The sequence below is a fragment of the Pristiophorus japonicus genome, chromosome 13 (assembly GCF_044704955.1).
Source record: "Pristiophorus japonicus isolate sPriJap1 chromosome 13, sPriJap1.hap1, whole genome shotgun sequence".
NCBI classification, from domain to species: Eukaryota; Metazoa; Chordata; class Chondrichthyes; family Pristiophoridae; genus Pristiophorus; species Pristiophorus japonicus.
In genome coordinates this window covers 26,197,742-26,213,580 of record NC_091989.1, presented here as the reverse complement: position 1 = coordinate 26,213,580, position 15,839 = coordinate 26,197,742, and the positions used below count along the sequence as shown (strand labels likewise).

The following is a 15,839-nucleotide window of genomic DNA, read 5'->3' as shown; positions in this document are numbered from 1 at the left end:
GAAGCTGAGAAGTTGTATTCCAAAGGGATTGGTGCAGGGACCACTGTTGCTGTTCACATAAATATTTTGGACTTGGGAATCAGAAATACAATATCAAAATTTGTCGATGAAACCAAATTGGAGGGTATATATATATCATCATCATCATAGGCAGTCTCTCGGAATCGAGGAAGACTTGCTTCCACTCTTAAAATGAGTCCTTAGGTGGCTGAACAGTCCAACACGATGGCCACAGACCCTGTCACAGGTGGGACAGATAGTCGTTGAGGGAAAGGGTGGGTGGGACAGGTTTGCCGCACGCTCTTTCTGCTGCCTGCGCTTGATTTCTGTATGCTCTCAGCGATGAGACTCGAGGTGCTCAGTGCCCTCCCGGATACACTTCCTCCACTTAGGGCGGTCTTTGGACCGGAGACTCAAGACTGCGACAAAATATAAGAAATTAATAAATTTGAAGAATGAATATATAAATGGCAAATTCATTTCAATATAGATAAGTATGAGGTGGTACATTTTGGTAGAAGGAATAGGAGATCACACACTCTTTGCAAAATAAGAGTTAAAACAGGGTAGAGGCACAAAGGTATCTAGGGTTACAGTCACAAATCACTAAAAGTAGCGACACAGCTTAATAAGGCCTGAAAAAGAACAAACGAAGCACTGGGGTTCATTTCTAGAGGAATAGGATTCAAAATCAGTGAAATTATATTAAACTTATTGTTAGACCAAACGTAAAGTATTGTGCACAGATTGGCAGTAAGATTGGTAGACACCTCAATATTTCCATTGGAGTCACCGGCACGGCAATGGACATTTAGCTTAGTGGACCCATCCCCTAACACAAAAAAAGTAATTTTCAAATTATGAGAAAGGGTAATAAGAACATACAAGAATTTGTAGTAACAGGAAAAAACGATCAGACTCAGCAAGCTTTACACGCATCAAGACATTTCTTTAGCTCTTGATAGCTCCTTATAGTATACACATGGTGCTGTATTCCATGGTGTCTAGAGTTCAGCATAAACATTTGGTGCTATATCCTTTTATTTATCTATCTGTGGCCTTGTAAGATATATTCTTGAAGTATATGCAACTGAACTACTCTTTCCTTTCCAGGAGAGCTGTGCGAGGGTCCTTCTATTCCGAGGAGCGAACAAAGAAGTTAAGAATTACAACAGCCAGTCTGCATTCCAGGTAGGAATGTATTAGCTGCATACAATTACTGCATCTTACTTTGGCCAAGGGTTGTGACTCTTATTTTTTTGAAAATATGCTTTTATTCAAACTTTATTCCACTGTCTGTATATTTTCTCTATAATACACTACAGGGTGGTAATAATTATTACAGCTCAGTATTCTCTGTGAGTCAATACAGGAATATAATGTGCCCTACAGCACGATATTCTCTATTTAATATGGTGCAGGAGAGTAATAATTACTACAGCTCGATATTCTCTGTATTACGGCGTAGAGAGTAATAATTATTACAGCTCAATATTTTCCGTGTATTACGATATAGGAGATTAATACTTACTACAGTTCGATAAGAACATAAGAAATAGGAGCAAGAGTAGGCCATATTTCACCATTCAATAAGATTATGGCTGATCTTTGACCTATCCCCATATCCCATGATTCCCTTAGTGTCCAAAATCTATCTAAGCCTTAAATATACTCAACGACTGAGCATCCAAAGCCCTTTGGTGTAGAGAATGCCAAAGATTCACAACCCTCTGAGTGAAGAAATTTCTCCTCATCTCAGTCCTAAATGACCTTATCTTGAGACAATGGACCCAAACTTGGTCAGAGTACCGCCAACAGCCGCCGAGGTATCGTCTGAAAAAAATGTTTTCTGAAAGATTCCTCACGTACCCCGCATCTACCGCCCAGGTGCCGCCTGGTGGGAGTTTCCTCCGTGAAATACCGCCGGCGCAACTTCTTGCCGTCCACCCATCCCAGAGGCTCCAAAAATGGGATTCCTCTAAGATCGTGCTCCCACCCACCAGAATGACCACTGGCAAAAAGGTACTCTGAGCTTGCTGTAAATCGGGTGGCAGGGAGAATCGCGCTAGGTGCTGCAGTGCTGCACATCCTGGGTAGCGTCCATATGCTGCACCACTATCAGAGGTTCAGATTGACTTCTCAGATCAACCTTAAACTGCACAGAATGACTTCACAGATGTAAATTAAAAGTTCTCCGTTGAAGGGCAGGTGTGGTATAGGAAGCAGCAATGAGTTCCGAAACACAGTAAAGGCTCCATGGAGATGCGCTATAAGGGTTTTTAGACCATTGTAGGCAGTACAGAGTTATTGACAGAATGTGAGTGCACACATGTTATGAGCTTATGTCAAAGTATATATGCAATAATGAAATCATATGATGCTCTGTCAGGCGGCAGGATGTGATAGTAAGAACAGCATGAGCTCAAGTATATAAGACGGAAAAAGATATATGATGGACTGCAAGGTCACTGAGGAACATGTCATGTCAGGGGTGGGACTCCACGATGTTGGACCAAAGAAAATGTGGACTGAAGTGCAAACCTTAATGTGTGCCCTCCAAGTTGTGCAACTGTCTCTCATTCAATGACAGCCTTCTTCCATTGGTGACCCTTACTTGTCGTAGCGCAATCGCCTGATAACAGGTCCCATTAAAGAGTCTCATAATATGTGGACGGCAAGATATTCCTCACACCTGAAGGAGATTTGTCTGTTTCTCAGCAGGTACCCCAGATGATGTAAAAGTGAGACACTGACCAAGAGTAGGTGAACAATGTGAATGTATTGAATAGTGCAGCATGCCAAAGTGACAGACCATGCAAATAATTGAATCCAACATATGAACATTATCTCAGAAACCACTCAAGTTACATTCACAATGATCCATGTGAAACAACAGCTACAACTTAATGAAGAGTAAACAACATCTCCACCACCAACACTCAACCCTCTACCCACAACCACCACCTCTTTCCCCCCTCGATATGAGGCCCATTGTCCTCTTCATGGCTTGGCCTTCATCACGGCGATGCCTCCCCATCACCTCTGCTCCATGATGTTGTGCAGGAGGGCAGCCGGAGCGCTGCTGCCATGTTCATCTTGGCAAGATGGAAGCTACTGACATCTCCGGCTCCTTGGGATCTGCCGGACTCGATGGTGTGGGCTCGGGGGGGGGGGGGGGTTGCATGACATGTCCCGAAATCATCAATTGCCGCATGGCCTCTACAGAGTCGGTGTTGCGCTCCACCGCACTAATGAGCCGCGACATACTGGCAGTATGCTGCTCAGCAATGGTGTCGATGTTGGCAACTATCCCAGCCATGGTCTGCAGCAGATCCCGAGCTAGGTCGACGCTCGTCCTCGATAGCTGGACCATTTCCCGAATTGCTGCGAGCCGTCCTCCATCCTCAATGGATTGTTGCATCATCCTGGGTGCTTGCGGCTTGGTGGCTTTTCCGGCCTCTGCACCTCCCAGCACTTGTTCCTGCTTCGCCCAATTCGAATCCCAAGAAGTTGGACCCCGACACCGATGTTGACTGAACAGGTGGCACATATGTCAGGAGGCTGGAGTCCTCCTCTTGCACTTCCTCAAACTCAAGTGGTTTGAAGACTGGCACTTCTCCCTCCTCTCCCTCCTGGTCTTCGTGTCTCTGGGTGGTGGAAGTGGATGCGGTGGATATGGGTGATCTTGGGAGGTGGGGGGTGGGGGTGAGGGGGGTGGAGGAAGGAACTGGTGTGTTGGGCTGCTGACAACGTCAAGGTGGAAGGTGTTGGTGTCACACACTGTCTTTGGGTGACAGAGGTGGATGGATGGGGTGCATTGCTCGGTGCTGTCCAAATCAACATTTGCAAGTAGAGGACAACATTTAGGTGTATAGCTGAGGGGGTGGAGTTGCTCAATCTAACATGTGATCCGTCACATTTTACATTCTTACTTCAAGGACTTCCATCGCTACATGAGCACACCATTAATGGCCGATACACAGAGCGTTAAAAGGCATTTGACTTAACATTGCATGACCTTGCATGACATGAGCGTAATGCAGACTGGAGATTAGTATAAGCTTACCATGCTCTAGCATGGGATCGGCAGGACCCTTTGTGGTGGCACGGGAGTGGTCACTCACCAACGCCAAGGCACTCTCCTCTAGGCCGGATTGAATTTGTCCTGCGTTTTGTGGACAGGACATACTTGGGCAATTTTCCACTTTGTCGGGTAGATGCCAGTGTTGTAACTGTACTTGAACAGCTCGGCTAGAGGTGTGACTAGTTCTGGAGCACAAGTTTCCATCATTAAAGATGGGGGGGGGGGGCCGAAATTACCCCTTTCCTTAAGGCCTGTTAACACCAGAAATCGGCGGCCACGCTGCTGAGTGCAATGGCCGCCGATTTTTCATGTAATGGCCGCCATTATCAAAGTTCCGCTCCTGCGGTATCCCACTGGTGACCCGCTATCCCCCTATCGCTCCACTGCTGCCGAGCCATCCTAATTGCGTCATCAGAGTGCGCACCGCCGATGTTCCCCACCCCCAGACAGCAAAATTCCGCCGAGAAAATCTTCTTCCCGCCAGGCGGTGCCAAAACCTGCTTTTATGAGATGGTCCAGTGAGGCTGCAGCCTTCTAAAATGGCGGTGTGGCTCCCATTAAAGGGGACGACCCGCTGCTGCCATTTTTTTTTTTGTTGGCCGACTGCCATGTCGGGCCAACAATTATGCCCCCGGGTTAGGCTGCGTCACCAACAGGCAGCCTGGCACACCCCCTTGGGTGCCAGGCCACTGGCCTGGCTGAAACCTTCCCTGGTGGCCCAGTAGACCGAACTTTGAAAATCGCACCGATCTCTCCTTTAAGTGCAGGGGAGAGCCGTGGTGACGCGACGCTGTGATGACATCATCAGCGCTACACTGATGACTGACAGCGGCGGATGCTCCTCACCCCCTCAACTCCCGCCCCTCAAGTGTGCTCACTGCCACACTACCGTCCTCATTATGTGTGACTTCCGGTCTACCAGGAAAAAAAAAAGAATTGAATTTCACTCAAGAGGTCACCTCATCCACTGTGGCGGTGAAAACAACAGAAATAGGGTGCATGTGCCCCGTTTCTAGCGGGAGGTAATTTCAGCCCCAGGATGTTTTCGAAGCCTATAATCTTTGTTGTATCGATTGCGTTCAGCCGTTTGTTGATATCACGTGGAGTGAATCGATTTGGCTGATGAATGGCATCTGTGATGATGGGGAACTCAGGAGGAGGCCGAGAAGGATCATCCACTCAGCAATTCTGGCTGAAGATAGTTACGAATGCTTCAGTCTTGTTATTTGCACTCAGAGGCTGGACTCTGCCATTATTGAAAATGGGAATGTTCATGGAAACCTCCTCCTCCCATCAGTTGTTTAATTATCCTTTCATGACTGGATGTGGCTGGACTGCAAAGCTTTGATCTGATCCATTGGTTGTGGGATTACTTTGTTCTGTTCATAGCATACTGCTTCCGCTGTTTAGCATGCATGTAGTCCTGTGTTGTAGCTTCACTAGGCTGGCGCCTCATTTTTAGGTACACCTAGTGCTGCTCTTGGCATGCTCTTCTGCACTCCTCATTGAACCAGGGTTGGTCTCCAGGCTTGTGGTGTGGTAGAGTGAGGGGTATGCCAAGCCATGAGGTACAGATTGTGGTGGAATACAATTCTCTGTGTAATACACTGTAGGAGAGTAATATTACCGCAACTCAATATTATGCTTTAGGAGAGCAATACAGGAGTTTAATACTCATTCCAGCACAGCATTCCCTGTGCAATGTAATATATTTGAAAGAAGGAACATGCATTTACATTGCAACTTTCACATTCTCAGGACATCCCAGACCATTCCACAATTAATAAATTACATTTGAAGTGACTGTTGTTTTATAGGCAAACATGACAATTAATTTGGGCAAGGGCAGTGAGATAAATGATTAGTTCATCTGTTGTCAGCCAAGATAATATGCTGGAGAAGAGCTTGAACCCACAATTTCTGACTCAGCTGAGAGTGCTACAACTGAGCCAAGCTGATGACAATATACAACTGTACCTCAATATTCTCTGTATAATATTATACAGGTGTGTAATAGTCATTACAACTTGGCATTGTCCATATAATTATGTTTACAGCTTGACATTCTGTGTGTAATATGGTACAAGAGTGTCATCCTTTTTCCAGCTCAATAATCTGTGTATAATACAGTACAGGTGTATAGTCCTTATTATGACTGAATTTATTTGTCTAACACTGTATGGGAGTGTAATGTTTATTACAGCCCAATATTCTCTGCAGAGTGTGGTGTAAGAGTGCTGGGCTTAATCCAGCTTGATATTCTCTGCGTAATATGGTGCAAGAATGCAATGATTATTACAACTGGGTATTCTCTGTGTAATGCAGTGCAGGAGTATAACATTAATTACAACTTGATATTCTGATTGTAATATAGGAGAGGAGTATAATGATTATTACAAGTCAGTAGTCTCTGTACAGTATGCTGCAGCAGTACAATGCTAGTTACAACTCAGCTATCTCAGCAATTTCTGTAGAATGTATACAGGAGTGTAATGCTATTACAATTCAATATTTTCGGTGTACAGGAGTGCAAAGCTTATTACAGTGCAATATTCTCTGCATATTATGGTGCAGGAGTATAATCCTTATTTTGGTTTAACATACTCTCTGCAGTAATGTACTAGAGTGTAATCACTGTCACAGCTGAACTTTCTCTGCGTAGTACAGTACAGGAGTGTAATGCTTATTGAAGATTAATATTTTCTGTTTGTAAGATACAGGATTATAATGCTTATTTTATCTCAGCATCCTCTGTGTACAATACAGGAGTGTAATGAATATCACAGCTCAATACAGGTATTCCCTGAGTAATAGGTTGCAGGAATGCAGAAACCATCCATAGAAAAGGTAGAAAACATCTGTAATAAGTCCCTGAAAGCTGTTAGAGTGGATAGGAATGGTTTAGATCAACAGTTGTGGTGAAACAAGGATGCACACTGTCGCCTGATTTATTTACTTTAGTACTGGAAGCGTAATGAATCTTGAACTAAAAGATGATATTGGAGGCGTCTCCTTAAATGACAAGATTTTAAACAATCACAGATTTACTGATGACATTTACCTTTTACCTGTAGCAAGACCTAAAACAGATTTGCAGAGACTACCTGATAAGGTGTATATGGAGAATAGAAAATTTGGATTACAGATTAACATAAAGAAGACAAAGGTTATGTCATTTGGGAAGCTCAGGAAGATATACACATTACAATCAGAAGGAATACAGTCTTCCCTTCTTACTCCTAACTCCATGATTTTTTTAGCCTTGTGTGTGTCCCGGGGATTTGAACCCTCACCGCAGTTGACAATTTCTTGGATCAACTTTGTCAGTTTCCTTTAGAATCTTAAAAGCTTCCATCAGATCACTTCAAAGTCTTCTGTCTTGTAAAGGAAGGTGATTTTGTTATTGTTCAGTTGGCCACAGTGCACTTCAAGCCCAAGCTGAGGCCGGACCGTCTGGCTACCAAACAATTAGCATCAGTGACCAGTGTGAGCCTCCCTTCAGCCTGCAAACATTGCAGTTGCTCAATAATGAAGACAAACTGTTACGTAATCAGTTATTTAGCATTCACTTATAATTTACACTAAAACATCACATTAATACATACAGTTAGTGTCAGAAACAGAGCGGGTGAGGGAACTAGACTTCAAAATACTAACACTTCATTCTGACTACATTGTGCTTCTCTTGTACTTGACTCTCTCTCTGGTTTAGTGCTGTAAATTCTGCTGCTAATTAAGTTACTTTGTGGGAACTATTATCAGCAAGGGCAGACATTGACGACGAGGTTCAACACCGCCTCCAGTGCACCAGCGCAGTCTTTGGCCGCCTGAGGAAGAGAGTGTTCGAAGATCGGGCCCTTAAATCTGGCACGAAGCATGGTCTACAGGGCTGTAGTGATACCCGCTCTCCTGTATGGCTCAGAGATGTGGGCCATATACAGTAGACACCTCAAATCGCTAGAGAAATACCACCAACAATATCTCCGCAAGATCCTGCAAATCCCGAGAGGACAGACGCACCAACGTCCGTGTTCCCGATCAGGCCAACATCCCCAACATCGAAGCACTGACCACACTCGACCAGCTCCGTTGGGCAGGCCACATTGTTCGCATGCCCGACACAAGACTCCCAAAGCAAGCGCTCTACTCAGAACTCCTACACAGCAAGCGAGCCCCAGGTGGGCAGGGGAAACGTTACAAGGACACCCTCAAAGCCTCCTTGATAAAGTGCAACATCCCCACCGACACCTGGGAGTCCCTGGCCAAAGACCGCCCTAAATGGAGGAAGAGCATCCGGGAGGGCGCTGAGCACCTCGACTCTCGTCGCCGAGAGCATGCAGAAAATAAGCGCAGGCAGTGGAAGGACAACCAGACTCCCCACCCACCCTTTCCTCCAACAACTGTCTGTCCCACCTGTGACAGAGACTCTAATTCCCGCATTGGACTGTTCAGTCACCTGAGAACTCACTTTTGGAGTGAAAACAATTCTTCCTCAATTTCGAGGGACTGCCTATGATGATGATGATGACTTTGTCGGTAGTTTTATTTAGTAAAAGCATCTTCATGACGACATACTTTTCAGACTGCTTCTCCTAGCAGTCATTCATGTTTGATTCACACCAGAGCAGTAGACGAAAAGAGGTTTAAAGTTTTTAGTTAAAAAAAGAACACAAGGCCTGATCAAGAGCTGGGGCTCCGGAGCAGAGTTTACAGTCGTTGTGTGAAATGGAACAGGCAATGACAGAGAGCTGCGGCAATGTCCTAGAAACAGGGAATCATGTTCCTGTTCAGAGGTGGGTCTCAGCATGTTGGAGTGCCTGCATTGTTCTGATTGTTTTGGTGATGGGGGAGGGTCTCACATTGTCCTCAGTGATGGAATTGAGGTCCCGTATTTCCCTGGGGATGGTCCTGGGGATCCTGAGTGAAGCATTTTTTATCGAAGATGTAATATGGTGTTGGCTTCTTTCTTATTTCTACGGTACGTAACCAGTTAAAAAACAGCTTTGCTCACAGAAAATATGTCCTAGTTGACACAGGTTGCAATTCCTCATTTTGTCTTAGCCAGGTGCCTGAGGCAGAGGTCAAGCAACTCAGTTCAAATACAAACATCTTATTGCATTGGTCCAACTATATGTTTTGGATCAGTAGCTGTTTTGACATTTAATTGTTCCTTAGATTTGTTTGATCTCAGTCATTTTTTGGAAAGTATTTCTCAACCTGTCTAGTTGAAAGTCTGTCTGAAGGCTTCGTAGAAAGGTAATCAGGTCATATAACTTCCGCAAATAAGGAAAGACAAAGAACCAGCACATAAGAATATGTAATAGTTTAGTGCTGCGGTTATGACTATTTAGCTTTTCTGACTTATTCAAGAATATAGTTAAGCTTAAAATCTATTTGTGTTATTGCTAATATGAATTTGCTCTTTTACTGTTTAATGTATATGTTTGCTTGTTAAAGGCTAACTCACAGCCTGTCGTGTACTCTGCCACCTCATAAAGACAAGGAGGGTACGTAATCAACACAATCAACCAAAATAAAGTGGTCGGTTCTCTGATCAACCGCTGTGCATGCTACAAATTTAACTCAATATCTGAGAGAGGAAAAGCACTCTCTAGAACATAGGGACAAAGAGCTTATCTGCTGGAGGGTTCTGAATTGATGAATCCAAAGGAAAGTCCAGAGATAAAAGAATCAGTGAGTCAGTAACTAGAGGACATCAATTTAAGATCATCACTAGAAGAACGAAGGGAGAGGGTAATAGAAATACTTTACGGAGCAAGTTGTTGGGACATGGAACCCAGCAAGAGTTAATCAAGGGCCCGCCAACCATGCAATAGTTAAAGGAGAGAATGCCAATCCAGCGAGGTTAACTTAGAGAACGTCAACCCAACGGGCATTAATCTAAAGAGCACTAACCCAATGAGGTTTAAACTAGAGAGCGCTTACGCAGCAAGGGTGATACTAGAGAACACCAATCCAACGAATGTTAAACTAAAGAGCACCGAGCATATGAGGGTTAAACTAGAGAACGGCAACCGAGCAAGGTTAAACTAGAGAGCACTAACCCAACGAGGGTTGAACTAGAGAGCACTAACCTATTGAGGGTTTAACTAGAGAGCACTAACCTATCGAGGGTTAAACTAGAGCGCACTAACCTATCGAGGGTTAAACTAGAGAGCACTAACCTATCGAGGGTTAAACTAGAAAGCACTAACCTATTGAGGGTTAAACTAGAGAGCATTAACCTATCGAGGGTTAAACTAGAGAGCACTAATCTAGAGTTGATGATAGTAGAGGATACCAATCCAGAGAGAGTTAAGCTGGAGTACACTAGCCCAGCAAGGGCTAAAATATAGAATGTTAATCCAGCAATGGTTAAACTAGAGACCACCGACCCAGCAAGGTTTAAACTAGAGCGCACCGACCAAGCAAGAGTAAAACTAGAGTGCATCTGCCCAGCGAAGGATAAACTAGAGAGTACCGACCTAGCGAGGGTTAAACTAGAGTGCAATGACCAAGGAAGGGTTAAACTAGAGCGCAACGACCAAGCAAGAGTAAAACTAGAGAGTACCGACCCAACAAGGGTTAAACTAGACAACAGTAACCTAGCGAGAGTTAAACTAGTGAACACCAACCCAGCAAGCTTTAAATTAGAGAACACCAGCCCAGCGAGGGTTAAACTGGAGAACACCAGCCCAGTGAGGGTTAAACTAAAGAACACCAGCCCAGTGAGGGTTAAACTAGAGAACACCAGCCCAGCGAGGGTTAAACTAGAGAACACCAGCCCAGCGAGGGTTAAACTAAAGAACACCAGCCCAGTGAGGGTTAAACTAGAGAACATCAGCCCAGCGAGGGTTAAACTAGAGAACACCAGCCCAGCGAGGGTTAAGCTGGAGAACACCTGCCCAACGAAGGTTAAACTAGAGATGGCTAACCCAGTGAGTCTTAAACTAGAAAACACTAACCCAGCAAGGGTTACACTCGAGAGTACTAACCCAGTGAGAGTTGAAATAAGTGCTAAACCCTATGAGAATTAAGCTAGAAAGCTCCAATCCAGCGAGGGTTAAAATAGAGAACATCAAGCCAACACAGGATAAACAAGGATGCACCAACCCTATGACAGTTACAGTACAGAACGAGAACCATGTGAAAGTTAAACTAATGAGTGCCAACCCAGCAAGGATTAAACGAGAGAACATCATGCCAGGAAGTTTAAATTAGAGATCACCAAAGCAGAAAGGGTTAACATAAAAAAATGCTAAACCCATAACAGTTGAGCTAAATGATGCTAACCCAGTGAGGGTTAAAATAAAGAGCACTAACTCAGTGAATAAACTCGGAGCAGCAGCACTGCGAAGGTTAAACTACGGTTGCAGTGGACCGCTGTATTCCAGAAAGGGTAACTGAGTAAAGCTGTATCCCAGAGAGGGTAACTGAGTAAAGCTGTATCCCAGAGAGGGTAACTGTGGACCACTGTATCCCAGAGAGGGTAACTGAGTAAAGCTGTATCCCAGAGAGGGTAACTGAGTAAAGCTGTATCCCAGAGAGGGTAACTGTGGACCACTGTATCCCAGAGAGGGTAACTGAGTAAAGCTGTATCCCAGAGAGGGTAACTGTGGACCACTGTATCCCAGAGAGGGTAACTGAGTAAAGCTGTATCCCAGAGAGGGTAACTGTGGACCACTGTATCCCAGAGAGGGTAACTGAGTAAAGCTGTATCCCAGAGAGGGTAACAATATTTATGAACTGCAGGTGATGGAGAAATATCAATTGTGCATTGTGAGCACATTCTTTAATTGGTCAGCCTTGATCTGTATGGCAATTATGAGGTTGCACAGGGTCTTTCATTGTGTTCCACCTCCTCTCATTCTTCACAATGGCAGCAATACATTAAATAATTCAGCTATTAAAAAACATTGTGTTCACCAACTGAAACCTTTTTGTCATTTTTCTCAATGAGCATTTGATCCTTGTTGAGCGTTTCACTCTCCTCTGTGTAGAGCTGGCTTCATGGGCCAGGCTCCAGCTAACTCTGTGGCCGTTGCTGAATCGACTAACAGAGAGGCAGGGTTCCTCCCACTCCTCAGTCTCACACTATGTCTGATGTCAGCAGCTGATTCTGGAGCTTTACCATCCTTGAGTGACAATTAGCAATTTTCCAGCATTTCCTCACAATGAAAGTAACTGAAGAAAATCCCAGACATTCCCAAGAAAAACCATCTAACTGTAAGAGCGGAGATTGCTCAGTGGTAATCCTAGATAGACTCACAAAGCAAATTGGTTTTACAGTTAGTGTAGACTCTGGACTCTCACCACTGAATTTAAATTCCAATCCAGCTAAGCCAGAAGCTCTGTATCTCATCCATGCTGCACCTGCCTGGAAGTGTTTGATGGGAAAGTGTAGGCTGAGCTTTAGTCTGGCTAACCAATGTTGTACCTGTCTTCGGAGTGTTGGAAATTGACATGGCTTGCCTGAAATATAATGCATTCCATTCCCCAGCACAAACATCCCTCCACAAATTGAAAAATTTACACAGAAGTTTGAAAACATAAATACCATTGCAAAGTGTTTGATCTTGGCATCTCACCATGATGAGAAACACCAATCAGGCTGGCCTATTTATTTCACCTCATCCTTCCATCGTTTAGCTGCTCCCGCCGCTGTGTAGATACCACCCTGAAACCAGTCTTCAAAGTAGCTCCAACGGTTCCTGGGCCTCCCTATCCCTCACCCATACTACTGAAACTGGTCTCGAAGGCAGGTTTATGAGAGATGCAGCTTCCCCATTGAAACACGCCTTCAAAGGTTGGTGCACAGGCCTCCGCTCGTTCTCCCAGCTCCCATGCCTTAAATTGAGCCAGGAGTCAAATTGTTCAAGTCCCTCGGGATAATGTCAAAGATCAGGATGTTAGGAACAAGAAAAGAAAGCTGGGGAGGAGGGGAGGGGTGGTGGGAACATTTTCATTGAAATTGGATTCAAATTGGGGAAGCACTCGCCAAGGGAAGGATATTGAGGCGGAGTGTCTGGAGACAAGTGGGAATGCATGATTAAGGGGGGAAGATGGGGAGGTTGAGAACTATACAATAAAAGGACTGGCTTTTGGGGGCTTTTGGGGCCAGTGGCCTTCACATACCCCTCAAACTTCTTTTGATATTTAATTTTGCACTACCTTTCACAAGCATAGGATTACATAGGATAGACGGCACAGAATCAGGCGATTTGGTCCAACCAGTCCATGCCGGCGTTTATGCTCCATTCAAGCTTCCTCCCGTCATTCCTCATCTAAATATATCAGCATTACCCTCTATTCCCTTCTCCCTCATATGCTTGTCCAGCCTCCCTTTAAATGCATCTATACTATACGCTACAACCACTCCCTGTGGTAGCGAGTTCCACATTCTCACTATTCTTTGGGTAACAAAGTTTCTTCTGAATTCCCTATTGGATTTCTTGGTGACTATCTTATATTGATGGCCTTTAGTTATGCTCTTCCCTACAAGTGGAAACAATTCTGTCTGTATCAACTCTATCAAAACCTTTCATAATTTCAAAGACTTCTATCAGGTCACCCCTCAGCTTTCCTTTTTCAAAAGAAAAGGGAACCTGCCTGTTCATCCTTTCCTGATATGTATACCCTCGCATTTCTGGTATCATCCTTGTAAATCTTCTCTGCACCGTCTCCAATGCCTCTATATCCTTTTTATAATATGGCGACCAGAATCTATGCAGTACTCTAAGTGTGGTCTAACCAAAGTTCGACACAGGTTTAGCATAACTTCCCTACTTTTCAATTCTATGCCTCCAGAAATAAACCCTCATGCTTGTTTTGCTTTTTTTTTATGGCGTTGCTAACCTGTGTCGTAACTTTTAGTAATTTGTGTATTTGTACTCCGAGATGCCTTTGTCCCTCTACCCCACCTAAATTTGCAGCCTCCAAGTAATAAATGACCTCCCTATTCTTCCTATCAAAATATAATACCTAATTTATCTGTGTTGAACTTCATTTACCAATTATATGCCTAGTTTGCAAGTTTATTAATGTCCTCCTGTAATTTGTTGCAGTATTGACTATCCCCCCAATTTGGTGTCATCTACAAATTTAAAAATTCTGTTTTTGATTCCAAAGTCTAAATCATTAATATAAATTGTGAACAACAGTGGTCCCAGCACTGATCCTTATGGAATGCCACTACCCATCTTCTGCCACTGTGATTAGCTATTTTTTTACCCCTACTCTCTGCTTTCTGCCTTGAAGCCAGTTAGCTATCCATTTGGCTACTTGTCCTCTGCCTCCACATTCTCTGACCTTGTTCATCAGTCTATTATGGGTTACCTTATCGAAGGCTTTTTGAAAATCTAGATAAATTACATCTACTGTATTACCCTTGTCTACTCTCTCTGTTACCCCTTCAAAGAATTCAATGAGGTTGGTCAAGAAAGACTTTCCCTTTTGAAACCCATGCTGACTATTTATTACTATATTTTTGATTTTTAGATGTTCTCTATTTTCTCTTTTAATAAGGATTCCATTATTTTTCCTACCACCGATGTTAAGCTGACTGCTCTATAATTCCCTGGACATGTTCTATCCACCTTCTTAAATATAGGTATTATATTAGCTATCCTCCAGTCCTCTGGCACTATACCTTTTTCTAATGAATTATTAAATATGTGTAGTAATACCTCTGCTATCTCGGCCCTAGATTATTTTAAAATGCATGGATGCAATCTATCCGGACCAGGGGTTTTATCCTCTTTGAGTTTGATTAGTTTATTTAATATATCCCTTCTTTATTTTAAATGCCCTTATCTCTTTACTAATCTCATCATCCAAAGTCATGTCCACCTGTCTATCTCCCTGGTAAATAATGAAGCAAAATAATTATTTAATATTTCTGCATTCCCTCTATCGTTACCGGTGGTATTATCCTGTCTATCCCTTAATGGCCCTATTCCCATCCCAACCTTCCTTTTTTATTGATGTGCATGTAAAATATTTTACTATTTTGTTCTATGTTCCTTGATAATTTATTTTCATAGTTCCTCTTTGCCTTCCTAATTGTTTTTTTGACTTACCTTCTCACCTCTTCATATTCTCCCTTATCATGCACTCCCCTGCTGTCTATGTACTTAATGTATGCCTCTTTCCTTACCCTCAATTGTTCCCTTATGGCTTTATTCATCCATGGAGTTTCATTAGTATTTAGTTTATTCTTTCCTTTTAGTGGAATATATTGTTCCTACATTCTATTGAATACCATTTTAAATGTTTCCCATTGCTGTTCTACAATGTTGTTTGCCACGATTATTGCCCATTTTATTTTCCCAAGTTCTATTCTCAGCCCCTCAAAATCAGCTTTTCTCTAATCTATTACCCTGGTTTTCGTCATACTTATGTCATTCTCAATTATCATCTTAAAGCATATTATATTATGGTCACTACTGCCTAGATGTTCCCCTGTTTTTACTTCTCTTATCTGCTCTGGATCATTCCCCATTACTAGATCCAATAGCAAATCCTCCCTTATTGGGATTTTTATATATTAGGTAAGAAAGGAGTCCTGTACACATTGTAGGAACTCCATTCCCTTATTCCCTTTACTTATCTCTTCTATTCAATTAATATCGAGTTGGTTGAAATCCCCCATGATTATTATCTCTTTCTTTTCTAAATATGTTATACCCTGCCATGTTTAATTCTCAATCCTGATTTTTCTGTAGCCATGTCTTAGTAATCTCTACTATGTCTAGTG

At 43.3% G+C, this 15,839-nt stretch overlaps 1 protein-coding gene across 1 annotated transcript in view; it reads left to right on the top strand.

The window, feature by feature from the left end:
- shank3a (SH3 and multiple ankyrin repeat domains 3a) overlaps positions 1-15,839 on the top strand; it is a 1,463,579-nt gene that overhangs the window by 526,059 nt on the left and 921,681 nt on the right. The window contains exon 9 of the mRNA XM_070897277.1: positions 1,114-1,191. Within this exon, the coding sequence (XP_070753378.1) occupies positions 1,114-1,191 (78 nt within the window). The remainder of the gene's footprint in view (positions 1-1,113; positions 1,192-15,839) is intronic.